We start from the raw sequence: 16,020 nt of genomic DNA, 5'->3' as shown, positions 1-16,020 counted from the left end.
TATAAAATAAATGAATATATATATATATATATATATATATATATATATATATATCAGCATGAACTTTTCATTGCACGTGTCCTCCTTTAAAACATCTGCATTTAACATTTCCTATTAGAGAACCTGCCTTACCCTGCCTTCACGTCGGAAATCGTAAATACAAGTTGGAGAGGACATGTACGTCACTACAAAGTCGTATTTATCAGTGGGGAAACTCGGGATATTCTTTAAGCCCAGAGTTTGCCGAGTTGGGGGTGTGTCAGTATAATGATCATGGCGCGGTGCTCCACTGTCGAAGGCAAATTATTTTGAAAGAACATTGCAAAACTGAATTGTTTTTAATGTTGAGGAGATTGTTATTAAATAGTGTACCCTGAATAAGTTTTTTGTCTCAATATTTGATATGTAACTGGTTAGCTACCTGCTGTATAAACTAGTGATTGCGAAAAGTTCTATTAACGCTACAAATGCCCTTTGGCATTGGAGGAACGAAAAATACAGCAGAACAAAAAGTAGCTTTCTTATCGCCTCCATTTGACCACTTGACCACTTGAACACGCCTCATATCGCAATTACGATTTTCCAGCTCTAGTCGGATCTTCCGAGTAGGACTTGAAGGCAGCATTAGTCCCTAATACTGACATTATGGCCCAGCCTTAAAGGGGCGGGAGAGACACAAACTGTCGGAGAGCTGCCCGTCGTTCAGCCGAATCGGAGAGGAACAGCCCCGAAACGACGGGGACCCGAGACGCAGTTGATAAGCTTATAAAAAAGGGGGCAGCAGTATAAGAAGTAGCTGCGTCGCTCTTCGCTTCATTTAACAGCGCGTCTCACGGCGGTTTGTGGGAAGGAAGAAAACGTGCAGGAGTAACCAAACTGTAGCAAAAGTATAATTTTATCGGATTAATGTACGCTTGTTTGTGCCTAGTACGGTATCTTATCTTGAATCTTGATGGCACCTTGATCATCATATAAGGAACAAATGTGTAGGTCATGTAGCCTACCGGTTTTTCATTGATGAAAATGCTTTTATAATATTACATTGTTGCGAAGATCATTGCTTTCAGGAATGAATAATGCTCTCGTTGCGCGTCCGAGGTGCTTTACACCCTACCGGGGACAGTTGTCATATATCTCTTAAATAAGCTCTCACATATAAACCGTAAAGGTGATAATCTTCGATATTTCTTCACGGACATATGACACTTTTCAAGAACATTTTAAGTGAAATAAAGTGACTTCTTCGGTGGACATCGACTCATCTTGACCTGTGTTAATTCACACTGGGATTTAGAAAAACCCGAAACTAGACACTGTGAAGTAAGACAGTAATCGGATATTGTCAGGAGAAGAGCGTCTTCGGGAGAAGTAGGCGCTGCGAGCCGCTGTCCTTGAACCAAGCGCTGGGAAGCGAAGTTGCCATAAATGAGCAGCCTTTCGCGGAGGCTCCACGTCGGGCGGCAAGATGAGCGTGCGGCTTCTGCAGCTGACGCTGCTGGCGTATCTGCGGCTTGCTAGCGCAGAGGTAGGACCGCGCATCGCGCCCCTTGCACGCATAGCTGGGCTCTAGGGTAGGATAGAGCCCTCACCCGACAACGTGTTTTGGTAATCAATTTAATTAATTTCGTGTTTAATTTCTACTTTTTTTTGTTAAATAGGGGGTATTTAGGAATCCCTCGTCAGGGGCCGCTGTATGATCTTCCTCCGAGTGAAACGCGCACAGACATAAAAAATGAATATCTTTAGTTTGACAGAAACGGTAAACACCGTTCGGATTATGACAGCATAGTTATGAGGCACGTTAGTAATACATAATGTGTATTACGATTGAACTTTTTGTAATATAAGATGTATTAATTATGTTTGCATATATTAATTATAATTGGTCCACTACTCATTTCACAATGGCTGATACCCATTTGATGGAACAGAGTAATATCGATGTATTGGGGAGTAGATTCCTGTGTGTTGGTAGCATTACTTAGCTGACACTGTGATTAACAGCTCGCCCTGAGCAATGAAGTGAAATGTCCTCTGGTCACGGTTTTTCACTTGGTGCAATGTCAAAAAGCAATTTTAATTTGTGTAATTCCATGAAAGCAGGAGTAAGTATTTTACACGCGACTTATAATCACTGCTTTTCCTGCACCTCTCCACTTTTCAAAATCAGCGGACTGGCAGAGTGGTTAAGGAATCCAGAAGGTTTCTGGGTTAAATCCCGTGAATCCCTTGTACCTCCTGCAGTAAATTATACAGCCATATAAATTAGGTTAAAATGGTGTTATATTTTAAAGTTAAGCAGAAGAACATGAAAACTCTGCAGTTAGCTTGGTTTCTTCTCGAATGAACATGCAATCCCCATTACAGATGTGGTACACAGATGAGTCAGGAGAGACCTGCTGTCATAAATGTAGCTGAGCTTGATGAGTGGCTCTGTGATGGTGTCCTTAAATATATGCCCATTTTCCAGATGAGGGTTAGAGTATCGCCACTGATCGAGACTGAACAACTGTACTGGCAGAAGTGATAGCTGGAATTGAACAGCTTTGCTGTGTAATGGAGGCTTTGTGTGAGCCGTAGTTCTACTGAGGTGGAGAAGGTTTACTCTGGGACAGGGTTACAGCTGTGTATGTCCTGGAGACTTGTTGGTTTGCCCATGAAGCACCACTTCAGCAGCGATCACAGCTGGCTGGCTCTGTCACACAGAATGAACTTGTATGAGAGAGCATGTATTTGTATGGTACAATGAATATGTGTGGATACATTTTGCCTCACTGAACTTCTATAATGTAGTGAGCTGAGGTGTGTTTGCATGTTTAAAGGTTTGGAGATCAGAAGGTTTTCAGAGTTTTGTCTTATGTGGCGATTGGGAAAAAAATGTTTTATACAGACTCTATGGGAAAATCCCCAGTGATACGATGTGAGTGTGTGCGTGCTTGTCAGTATCTGACTGCCTGCTTTGTATCTGCATGTCAGCAGTGAGCCAGACCCATAATTACTCCTCTTTGCAATTCACCTTTCACCTCTTACAGCCCACACCTGACATTCCTCAGTTGCTCTGGCTCCTCGTAAAAAACTCCCAGGTTTTTTTGCACTGCGGTTCTGATAAGCAGCCTGCTATACTGACCTGTTGGCCGTGTCTCCTGTGCTTGAACACAGGGCGTGATGTGAATTTCCACGCTGTTGCTTTTTAAATGACATAATGCAGCTAAAATGGATCGTGTGGCTTAATCGGGGGTGTGCTTCTGTTGAAGCACAAGTCCTGGAAAACATTGCGGGGAACAGCCACCGTAACTGACCGGCCACTACGATGGCACACCAGACTTTCCATAATGAAGCGTTGAGCCTGACAGACAGACCCAGGCTTGGTTTCACTGCATGCAACAACACAGACCCGCAGGCAGACTCTATCACACGCTGCACACCTCAGCCAATTTACTGTGCATGACACTCTGCCAAGTGACAGGTAGGAATGCTATTAGAAGGGCTTTCAGTGTTGACATTTGCACCAATAGCGTGTTTCATGGAGCTGGCTGTGCATAAACACAGTCTCATTAGCATTACACTAATGAGGAACACTGACATGGTGAGTCTGTTCCCGATTAACCTGGAAATGACCTGAGCCATTCTGTTATGTTTGGAATGAGGTATACTGCATTCAGTCAGATACGTATTCCGTGATGTGCACCTAAATCAGACAGGTATGTACACCGTGGCGTATAGCTAATTCAGCTGCGTATGTTGTAAAGGCAGCAATCAAAACAGCCTTTTACAAGCCCAATGACCATACATTTGACAGATAACATTCATGGCCAAACCTCCATGTCTTTTGACTCACCGGGTGCAGGCCATTTGGGTTTGTATGAGTTGGCTGAGTGTAATTCGTCGTCAAGCCACATAATCCATTACGTTATTATTACAAGGGAATGTGCCACAATGTGAAACATTAGGGTACAGCAGCGGAGTAAGGGCGGTGTTTCAAATCACTCCCTGAGTCTTCTGCCTGAATACTGTGGGCAACAGTGGCTTTTTAACCCTAATTGTCAACCTGTTTGTTGTTTGTCTGTCTGCCCCGTGACTCCTGGCAGGGAGTTAGGAATGCAGATCTTCACACCTCTCTGCCTACTGTATGCCTCCTCACCTATGTGGAAATGTCCACAGCTTCTGTCGCTCTGCTGCTGATGTGGAATTTCTGATTGTTCATATACCTCCGGGTACGGCACAGTGCACCTGTACTCTACACTGCAGGTTATAACTGCTCTATGTTATTTTATTCATTAATTTTGGAAAATATGAGAGGTCGCTCCCCCCAGAACAAATAGGGGCTATAGTTCCCAGTGCGATAGGGGCTAAAGTCTTAGTTGTGGTAAGGACAAGAAACTCCGTGTGGTAGGGGCTAGAGACCCCAGTGTTGTATGGGCAAGAGTCCTCACTGAATTTGGGGCTAGGTCCCCAAATTATATACTTATTTATATTGCTACAATATTATTTTTTGATTGATTTCTATTGTTCATTTTTTTGTGATTTTGTGAATGCTTTTTTTGATTCCTTTCTTTTAAATGACTACAGCACTTTGCAAACCATGTGGTTAAAACTGTGCTGTATAAATTTATTGATATGTCACGATAAATTGATATGTCTGAGGTAAACATCACAGTGTATGTACCTGTCTGAATGAGGTATACATCATGGCACATGTACCTGTCTGAATGAGGTATATATCATGGTGTACATACCTGTCTAAATGAGGCACATGTCATTGTGTACATACTTGTGTGAATGAGGCATACCTCACAGTGTACAGACCTGTCTTAAGGAGGCATACCTCATAGTGTATAGACCTGTTTTAATGAGGCATACCTCACAGTGTATGCACCTCTCTGAATGAGGCACACAGTGTGCATACTTGTCTGAAGGAGGTATATGTCACGGTGTACGTACCAGTCTGATTGAGGTACACCTCACAGTGTTCGTACCATGAATGAGGCATACCTCATGGTATACATTCCAGTCTGAAGGAGGTATATGTCACGGTGTACGTATCAATCTGATTGAGGTACACCTCACAGTGTTCGTACCATGAATGAGGCATACCTCATGGTATACATTCCAGTCTGAAGGAGGTATATGTCACGGTGTACGTACCAGTCTGATTGAGGTACACCTCACAGTGTACGTACCATGAATGAGGCATACGTCATGGTATACATTCCTGTCTGAAGGAGGTATATGTTACGGTGTACGTACCAGTCTGATTGAGGTACACCTCACAGTGTACGTACCATGAATGAGGCATACGTCATGGTATACATTCCTGTCTGAAGGAGGTATATGTTACGGTGTACGTACCAGTCTGATTGAGGTACACCTCACAGTGTACGTATCATGAATGAGGCATACCTCATGGTATACATTCCTGTCTGAAGGAGGTATATGTCATGGTGTACATACCAGTACGATTGAGGTACACCTCACAGTGTACGTACCATAAATGAGGCATACCTCATGGTATAAATACTTGTCTGATGGAGGTATATGTCATGGTGTACGTACCAAACTGATTGAGGAACACCTCACAGTGTACGTACCATGAATGAGGCATACCTCATGGTATACATGCCTGTCTGAGGTAAACATTGCAGTGTATGACATTGTCTGAATGAGGCATCATGCTGTATGTACCTGTCTAAATAAGGTGTGCACTAGGATGCATTCATTGTACCTGTGCGTTTGATTCTGATGTGATTCTGTCAGCTCCTGACAGACTGTAGATTCAGAAAGGTTGTGTGGCCAGGAGCCAGTGCGTTTGTATCTCTGACGGGCTTTTCTTACTCAAGGGGGATCCGGCACCTATTGCCCTGGTGGAGCTGGTGAGAAGCCCCGTGTCCTCGGTGGAGGACCTGCGTCTGATGCTGCTGACTGACTCCGTAGGTAAATCAGCTACCTCATACTGTAACACAGACAACCTGACGCGACAGCATACCTCTGCTGATGCTCTAACACCAGCACGTGGCTTAGTGATTAAGAACCTGGCCTGCCCACCGATGTAAATAATGCATGACTGAATAATACATGATGGACACCTGTCCTCCTGAAGACAAACTTCAGGTTATATTTTTCCATATAGTGAAACATATAGCAAAACCATGTCTGTCTTGAACATGGTATACATGCACGTAGCTATTACAGAACACAGGCAGGCTAAACCTTTAGGTTGTAATCAGTATTATGCTCGGCGCTTCTGCTAATCAGCATGCATTCCCATGGGTTTACATACACATAGCTTGGCATCCTCCTGCTTCAGTACAATGGTTGCTTATAACAGTCGATTGATTGCTTGAGCCCACATATCTCACTGACTGTATTACCCACTTATGTTTATACAGCTAGAAACAGATTAAATATTAACTTCTATGTTAAGTATTAAACAATGTTAATGCCTTCTCCCTTCTCTCTCTCTCTCTCTCCCTCTCTCCCAGAAGAGGATCCAAACAGTCCATCACACAAGGACACACAGTCCAATGAAACCATCAGTCGGATACCCAGGAGTCTCGGTGAGCCTGTCTCTCTCTGGGTCTGTCTTTCTCAATATGCATCTGACACTTTGACAGTGAACATACGTGAATAAGGTATATGTGCTACTAAACACGGAGAGTAAACAATGTGAATCATGCCTGACACAAACACATTTCCCATCATCTTTCACAGTGAGCTCATCCCCAGAAGGACAGGGCAGCGTGCATCCTGGATGGGAGGCTAGGCCCCTACTCACTGTGATAGATGATGGATAGATGAGAGCGTTTGTGATAATGTGATTAATGATTTCTCATTCCATTATGGCTCAAAAACAGATGAATACAAATGAATTGTTTTTGAAGATTTTCTATCAATTACTAAAGCTCAAAATCAGTCAAACACATGCACATTTTATGCCCCATGATGCTATGCGCTCGTCCTGGTGAGCGGTAGCTAAGCATGAGCCTTCAGACCCCAGTGATGAGCTCTGAGCTGTCTCTGGTGGTGCCCTAGGAGTCCAACCCGCTCAGCAGGCCCTCTGCAAAGTGCGGACAGAGGTGCTGGAGGTCACCCGCACTATGCTGGATCGTCGCAATGCCAACTTCCTGCTGTGGCCACCGTGTGTAGAGGTGCAGCGCTGTTCAGGATGCTGCAACACCAAGAGCCTGCAGTGTGTTCCCACCCTGAGGCACACCCGCTACCTACAGGTACATCCCCCCTACGCACACCTGCTACCTACAGGTACATCCCCCCTACGCACACCTGCTACCTACAGGTACATCCCCCCACACACACCCGCTACCTACAGGTACATCCCCCCTAAACACACCCGCTACCTACAGGTACATCCCCCCTACACACACCTGCTACCTACAGGTACATCCCCCCACACACACCCGCTACCTACAGGTACATCCCCCCTACACACACCCGCTACCTACAGGTACATCCCCCCTACACACACCTGCTACCTACAGGTACATCCCCCCACACACACCCGCTACCTACAGGTACATCCCCCCTACACACACCTGCTACCTACAGGTACATCCCCCCTACACACACCCGCTACCTACAGGTACATCCCCCCTACACACACCTGCTACCTACAGGTACATCCCCCCACACACACCCGCTACCTACAGGTACATCCCCCCTACGCACACCTGCTACCTACAGGTACATCCCCCCTACGCACACCTGCTACCTACAGGTACATCCCCCCTACACACACCTGCTACCTACAGGTACATCCCCCCTACGCACACCTGCTACCTACAGGTACATCCCCCCACACACACCCGCTACCTACAGGTACATCCCCCCACACACCCGCTGCCTACAGGTACATCCCCCCTACACACACCTGCTACCTACAGGTACATCCCCCACACACACCCGCTACCTACAGGTACATCCCCCCACACACACCCGCTACCTACAGGTACATCCCCCCTACACACACCTGCTACCTACAGGTACATCCCCCCACACACACCCGCTACCTACAGGTACATCCCCCCTACACACACCTGCTACCTACAGGTACATCCCCCCCACACACACCCGCTACCTACAGGTACATCCCCCACACACACCCGCTACCTACAGGTACATCCCCCCTACACACACCTGCTACCTACAGGTACATCCCCCCCACACACACCCGCTACCTACAGGTACATCCCCCCTACACACACCCGCTACCTACAGGTACATCCCCCCTACACACACCTGCTACCTACAGGTACATCCCCCCACACACACCCGCTACCTACAGGTACATCCCCCCTACACACACCTGCTACCTACAGGTACATCCCCCCTACACACACCCGCTACCTACAGGTACATCCCCCCTACACACACCTGCTACCTACAGGTACATCCCCCCACACACACCCGCTACCTACAGGTACATCCCCCCACACACACCCGCTACCTACAGGTACATCCCCCCTACACACACCCGCTACCTACAGGTACATCCCCCCTACACACACCTGCTACCTACAGGTACATCCCCCCACACACACCCGCTACCTACAGGTACATCCCCCCTACACACACCTGCTACCTACAGGTACATCCCCCCTACACACACCCGCTACCTACAGGTACATCCCCCCTACACACACCTGCTACCTACAGGTACATCCCCCCACACACACCCGCTACCTACAGGTACATCCCCCCTACACACACCTGCTACCTACAGGTACATCCCCCCTACACACACCCGCTACCTACAGGTACATCCCCCCTACACACACCTGCTACCTACAGGTACATCCCCCCACACACACCCGCTACCTACAGGTACATCCCCCCTACGCACACCTGCTACCTACAGGTACATCCCCCCTACGCACACCTGCTACCTACAGGTACATCCCCCCCACACACACCTGCTACCTACAGGTACATCCCCCCTACACACACCTGCTACCTACAGGTACATCCCCCCCACACACACCTGCTACCTACAGGTACATCCCCCCCACACACACCTGCTACCTACAGGTACATCCCCCCTACACACACCTGCTACCTACAGGTACATCCCCCCTACGCACACCTGCTACCTACAGGTACATCCCCCCACACACACCCGCTACCTACAGGTACATCCCCCCACACACCCGCTGCCTACAGGTACATCCCCCCTACACACACCTGCTACCTACAGGTACATCCCCCACACACACCCGCTACCTACAGGTACATCCCCCCACACACACCCGCTACCTACAGGTACATCCCCCCTACACACACCTGCTACCTACAGGTACATCCCCCACACACACCCGCTACCTACAGGTACATCCCCCCACACACACCCGCTGCCTACAGGTACATCCCCCCTACACACACCTGCTACCTACAGGTACATCCCCCCTACACACACCTGCTACCTACAGGTACATCCCCCACACACACCCGCTACCTACAGGTACATCCCCCCACACACACCCGCTGCCTACAGGTACATCCCCCCTACACACACCTGCTACCTATAGGTACATCCCCCCACACACACACCTGCTACCTACAGGTACATCCCCCCTACACACACCTGCTACCTACAGGTACATCCCCCACACACACCCGCTACCTACAGGTACATCCCCCCACACACACCCGCTGCCTACAGGTACATCCCCCCTACGCACACCCGCTACCTACAGGTACATCCCCCCTACACACACCTGCTACCTACAGGTACATCCCCCACACACACCCGCTACCTACAGGTACATCCCCCCACACACACCCGCTACCTACAGGTACATCCCTCCTACACACACCTGCTACCTACAGGTACATCCCCCCACACACACCCGCTACCTACAGGAACATCCCCCCTACACACACCTGCTACCTATAGGTACGTCCCCCCACACACACCAGCTACCTACAGGTACATCCCCCCTACAGACACCCGCTATCTACAGGTGAGGGTGATGATTTTTTTGATATTATAGTTTTAGAAAACAATTTTTGTCATATTCTTCAAGGGATAGACTAAAAGTACAGCTTTTCTCCATCTCTGATCTTCAGAGAATCCTACCACAAACACACAGTGCACATTATGCACTAATCTCCTCAAAATGGGCAAAACATGTTTCAGGTATTGCTAATGGTCATTAAAGATAAAAAATCATTACCGTAGATACAGTAAAAGCCATCAGTTTTCAGTGAAATGGGACAATATGAAAATGTAGCAATCATCACAATACATAATGATTCTATTAAAAATATGATATTAGCCTAACTAATAATCAGAAAGAAAAGCAATGTCAGTCTATGCATGCACCTATGCATCAGCACGCTTTAGTGTTCTGTTGTATATCCCACTTAAAATAATACTTCATTTATGATTAATATGTGTGCATGAAGTCAGTGTAAGAAATGTTACAACTGAGTATTTTTCAACTATCTGGAAAACTATCTGGTGACTCTGTTCCATCTTTGGTTATGATATATTTTACTGTAAATAGTATTAAAAGCCATTAAAGCAAAGGAAAGTATTTGACATTTGATTTTCTTTTATTTTATTATTTAATTTAGTTTGGGAATCAATATCTAGTGTTTTCATTTAATCATAGTTTTTATTTTGTTTCAGTTTACGAAAATGTTTTCTTGTCGTTTTAGGTTCAGTAACCTAAACATAACTCTGTTCTGCCGTTCATTCTATCATAACTCTCTTTCTTCCCGGTCAGGTGATGAAGATACAATATGTCAATAAGCAGCCCTACTACGAGAAGGCCGTCATTCCCATCGTGGACCACGTGGAGTGTCACTGCCAGAGGTCTGCTCCCCTAGTGGCTCCCCAGACCACACCAGCAAAACCTCCCGCTCAGAGGCAAACCCCCTGGTACCCTAAGGCCAAAGGTCACTCCAAAGAGGAGCTGCACCGCCAAGACGAGCTGAAACGAAACCAACAGGTGCAGCTTGCAGATGGTGCCGAACCGGGGTTTGACTGGTCCAGCCACACCCCCACTCTGGGTCTGCCGGCCCTCAATCTCACGAGGCAACTGGGAAGAGGAGGCAGCCAATTAATGCCAGAAGACAGCAGCACCCACGTCATGGAGGAGTTGTCACAACGGGACTCCCAGTTCCCTCATTTTGAGATCTCCCAGTCACCCCAGTATGACCTTCCCCTTTCCGAGGGACTCAAGAGACAGGAGCAGGCTCATGATAGCGCAGGGGGGGACCGACGCGGCCCTAAGCACCAGCTCCTCGAGAGCCTGGAAAGAGGGGGGGGTCTCGGCCATCCGGCAGGGCAGCCACACAAGAAGCAGCGAGTGGTGAGCATCGACGGTAAAGAGAAGAAGCACGAGCTGGAGTCTGGGCGGAGCCAGCTGCAGAGCCAGTATCTTCATCATCCTCCTCATCATCACCCTCACCAGCAAGCCGAGACACAAACAACCACAGAGAGAGCAGGTAGACGGCAGGCCCTCTGCTTAACGTGCCATGCATGCGTGCTGAGGTTCACCTGCCTATTTATGCCCCCTGTCTGTTTGGTAGCGACAGCAGCTCCCAGTCCCGCACACGCCCCGCCAGCTTCCAGTGTGGTGCACCCTCTGTCTCGTCAGGAGTCCTCCAGGAAGAAGAGGCGCAAGAGCCGAAACCGGATAAGCAAGGCCTCCATGAGGGCGCTGCTGATGTGACAGAACCAAGCTGACAGGTCAGGAGGCAGCTGTGTTACTTCCAGGAAAAGCCTTTGCATGAAGAGACTGGCAACAGGCCTTCACAATAACTTATTTTCATTTTCATTATTATTATTACCATGTCGCCCCAAACATAAGACGTTTTTTTTCTCAAAATACGTCTGAAAAACCGCCGCCGTCTTATATTCGGGTAATAAATAAAAAGGAGGATAGATGACAGCAAATACGATCGTTTGTAACTGATCCGGAGCTAAGTTTTTTGATTCGCTATAATATAGGTTTTCCTTAAGATTTCTTGCACGAACGCGAGAGTCAGGAAGTGTGAGTGTCCCTCCGGATGTGTGACCGCTCCCACCCTGGCAATACGCATGTTTAGCGTGTATCCCTGAGTGTAGTGTAAATTATTGGCTTCCCTGGCTGTGCCACTGCTAGTATTAATTAGACTCTGTCTGTTAATAAAGAGAGTAGTATGCATTTTAAAAGAGCTGTCGTATCATTTATTAATATGGCTCAAGTATTCTCCGCAGTACGCTTTACTACTCCCTTCATGTGGGTCTACTGGATCAAAAGCATTATGCGTCCTCAAGGGTTATGGAGTTTGTAATATTCATTATCTACCCCCCTCTCTGCCAATAATATATTTGTTTTTTTGGAATGTTTGCAAATGAATACACTTATTGTCGTCCACTTGTGATAATTTTTTAAGCTGTGGTTGCTTCTTAATTTATTGCATGTTCTTATCAAATAAAATTATTTTATTTTATTTATCTTAAGGCAAGATTTGGTGTTCCAAAAATGCTTTTCTAGAAATCGTTGCCAAAAAGCGGGAGGTCATCTTATAATTGGGGTATATAATCTTATAATCTTATATTCAGGCCAAAACGGTACAATACAATATTATTATATGTTATATTATATCTTTATACTATATATTATATATTTCTTAGATTTTTATATAACAATATTATTGATATTCTATATTATTACAATGTAGCATATTATATTATTTTATATTATATATTTTATATTATACTGTATTATTATTATCATCAGAGTTTTGAGGTCTGAGGCCTAAGAACTGTAATTATCTTAATTAACCAGTGATTTCTCACTTCGTCTTCGCACAGGAGCAGTGATGTTGCCTTGTGTTCTGTTCGGGAGCTGAAAGGGACCACCGTGGAAGAATCGTCTCAAATCTCGTCCATTGCCATTAGTCACATAACACATTTGTGCCTGCAGCTATAGTATTACTAATGATTGTCCAGTAGGCCCAAAAATCCTGGAACAGCAACTCGCGGGTGGCAGAGATCCACTCAGAACTTCCAGCAGCCCCTGCAGTGCTAGAGGACACCATGCTTTGGGTTAAACTGGACTTAAAAGGGGAGCTGGACTGTGAAACACTTCAGTAAATAAAAAAGGCCGTAGAACACACACAAACTGAGGAGCTCTCCCTGTGGGGAGAGGAAAGCCGGCTGTAAGCCTACCAGTAGGGCAAAGCAGGGGGCCGAAGGTGCTGAAGAGCGATGGCTGCAGTCAAACACTGATGGTTTCCTCGTGAAAGACCCAGAAGAGGAAAACCCCTACGACAGAATGGGAGGCAGGAGAGAGGCAGTCCAGTAACCTTTAATCACTTTAATCGACAAATTACTGCTGTTGTTATTTCCTGTTTAGGGAGGAATCAATAACATTTCAAATACACGCTGGATTCTTGCAGCCTGAAGCTGTTTCAGGAGGAGTAATTTACAGAGTATTAGTATTTATGGCTGCAGGCTTCAGTGATTATAAACAGTGTGACTGCAAAGCTTTCGATTTCAGTTCTCATACATGCAGACAGCCATGCATGTTTTTCTGACTGGGTCACTGTGTCAGTGGTGTGTGGTGTGGCAGAGGAGCCCCCCCCCCCACCAGAGCCCTTCTAACACGAGCGCACACACATACACACACACACACACGATACACACTCACCACAGTTTTCTTCTGCAACAAGGCAGTAGACACTACAGGGAACCGTCACGGTATCACAGTATTTTTAACCAAGCAAAAGTTCGCACCTTTACCCAGGATGCCTGTGCTCAGATCTTGGTCCGCCTTGTTCATTTCTCCATTTCTCTCTGGAAACAACTGCGGTTCCAAGACAGGAGAGTGGTGACAGACACCCCCCACCCCCACTGCAATACAATGGCAGGAGACCTTGGCCCTCGGAGAAGTGACCAGCTCCCCCAGCACAGCCACCACTCTGGAAGGGTGAGGCCAAGCCCCCCTGCACAGCACTCGCTGGCCAACACTCCCCGTAAAGTATTTTCTCAACCTATTTTTAAAACAATGTAATGGGGGCTGTTTCATCCTCCAGTCCCTACTGAAATTAATTAAAGGGTGGTTATTTTAACGAAATCATAACTCATTAATGCTATTTTAACAGGAATAAACATCACTGTTAATGTAAGGATTGTTTGAATTACAGACTTCAGAAGATGTTTCTCATAAATTGTATTAGATTATATTTTCTTCGTTATGCTAGTCAATAAAATGTCAGGGATAATTAAACATTTACTTTAAAAATATGTATGTATGTACAGTGCAGCCTCTACTGACTGATTACTGACTCCTTGCCTTTCTCATGACTGACTTTCGTCACAACTGTAAATTGTTTTACATCCTAAAAGGTATTTATTTATTTATTGAGATGTCCTGATCCAGAGTAATTTAAATGATAGTGGCATTTGAACAATGCGAAAGGAATGTAATGGGGCTGAAACAAATTCAACTTTAACTACTGAAGTCCATGAATTTATACAGCTTTAACTGCTGAAGTGTTTCTGTTTCCTCCCTGGTCCTTCCCAGGTGGTGCTGTGATTAAGGAGTTGAGCTTTGCAGCTGAAAGGTCATTGGGTTAATTCTCAGTGGGGAATGTTGTATTCTCAAGGGTCGTGTGTCACCTAAGTTATTGCAACTAATAGCATTTTATGTTAGGAAATATTCTAAGCAAATAAATAAGGGGCTTCTTGATTCCTGTGAGTGAACGTCTGGTCTGTTCTAAAAATACTGTCTGGTTCCTGAGTTGTGTCTGGGTAAGTATCCTGCTTGCTCCATTCCCCCAGAAGAACGTTCATGTTTCCAGTGGCTGGCTGCTGTGTCGATTACAGTACTGCCCCCCGATGGACAAATGAGAGAGAACGTAAAGTGATAGTACTGGACGCAGGGGGTGAGCTCATGGCGCATGGAAGGAGGCAGACGCGGGGGCAAGAGATCGCAGGACGGTGTTGCTCGTGTGCTCCCTTCTGCCCGGAGATGCAGTGCTGACTGCACTTCGGGTAGCTCTGTCAGAATGCTAGGATGCTACATGGCGCCGTTTGGACCGGACCTGCCCCGGTGTCAGGAGCCTACTGCTGAATCAGCTTCAGTAAGCGGTGGCCAGGCTCCAGGACCACGGTTTCTCCTGAGATGATCTCCAGGACATACTGTAAACCCCCCCCCCCCCCCCCCCCCCCCCCCAGATGTCACACCTTTCTGAACTGCAGACAAAAGAGGCTTCATCAGAAAGTGACCATATTATAAAACAGCTGTTTGATAAAGTTATTCATTCTTATACTAACGTGCAGGGCATGTGTCAGTCCAGGAAATGATGCGTGTAAATGCAGAGCAGTTCATCTGGGAGGTATATCGCAACACTGGATTTATGTTGCTAACTGGAGAGCTAACTGGTAATACTTCGATAGCTTATTTTAGTGTTAAATCACTGACTTTTTTTGTGTATAGCATATGTTCATATTTGCACAGGGCATCTAGTGAAGGTAAAACAGCTCACAGTCCATCTTGTGACCCAGCCCTGTGCTCCACACATCAGCCTGCCGCTAAATTCTCCATAGGTCTGCGAAAACAACGCACAGGATTCACTAGACGCTTCTGTACAACAGGACAGAAAGTTATTGTTTTTCACACGTGTCCCTATGTGTGACTGAAGAGTGACCATAACGCCCACAAGTGGACGGCAGCCATGCTGCTGATGTCAGGCCACCGGAGCCGAATCTCCCCCTGTTGCGCCACATAATCTCAATAATTTGTACACATTCGTTTGATTCTGCTGTTGAGGGACTTTTTAGTGTGTCTACACATGGTACAGTTCTACACTTTTTCTGCCTGAGTGGCTGACAGTCTCTTTGACACACCTCGACATGTTTCTCGGTCGGCCTGATGTAGTGCGTGACGTTCCAGCCCCTGCACACGTCCACATGCACCCAGACAATGCGGCTGATCACTATCTCCTCTGGCGGTGTGCAGAAACGTTTCCTGTTATTCCATTTGAGACTAAATCTGTCCCGGCACACAAGCA

The 16,020-nt window shown here is 46.5% G+C and overlaps 1 protein-coding gene across 2 annotated transcripts; it reads left to right on the top strand.

Moving 5' to 3' along the window:
• Positions 1-679: 679 nt before the first annotated feature.
• LOC125718376 (uncharacterized) lies at positions 680-14,696 on the top strand. Of its 2 annotated transcripts, none has more exons than XM_048992199.1 (7): positions 680-1,525; positions 5,838-5,931; positions 6,483-6,554; positions 7,030-7,223; positions 10,740-11,463; positions 11,548-11,707; positions 12,818-14,696. In XM_048992199.1, exons 1-6 carry the CDS (start codon positions 1,466-1,468, stop codon positions 11,688-11,690), a joined length of 1,287 nt encoding a protein of 428 aa, XP_048848156.1. In that variant the 5' UTR covers positions 680-1,465; the 3' UTR covers positions 11,691-11,707; positions 12,818-14,696. The 2 variants fall into 2 exon arrangements, with proteins under 2 accessions (XP_048848156.1, XP_048848155.1); XM_048992198.1 differs by having other exon boundaries at positions 681-1,525; positions 6,480-6,554.
• Positions 14,697-16,020: the final 1,324 nt, after the last annotated feature.

The sequence above is a fragment of the Brienomyrus brachyistius genome, chromosome 22, assembly GCF_023856365.1.
Source record: "Brienomyrus brachyistius isolate T26 chromosome 22, BBRACH_0.4, whole genome shotgun sequence".
NCBI classification, from domain to species: Eukaryota; Metazoa; Chordata; class Actinopteri; order Osteoglossiformes; family Mormyridae; genus Brienomyrus; species Brienomyrus brachyistius.
The sequence above is the reverse complement of the archived record's forward strand: the minus strand, read 5'-3'. Positions and strand labels throughout refer to the sequence as shown.

What these genes read in the sequence shown, in the direction of transcription:
- LOC125718376 (XM_048992198.1), top strand. Translation starts at nt 1,466, where the DNA reads ATGAGCGTGCGGCTTCTGCAGCTGACGCTGCTGGCGTATCTGCGGCTT. An exon ending in TGCGGCTTGCTAGCGCAGAG is followed by an intron (nt 1,526 to 5,837) that starts GTAGGACCGCGC and finishes TTCTTACTCAAG; the next exon opens with GGGGATCCGGCACCTATTGC. An exon ending in GGCACACCCGCTACCTACAG is followed by an intron (nt 7,224 to 10,739) that starts GTACATCCCCCC and finishes CTTCCCGGTCAG; the next exon opens with GTGATGAAGATACAATATGT.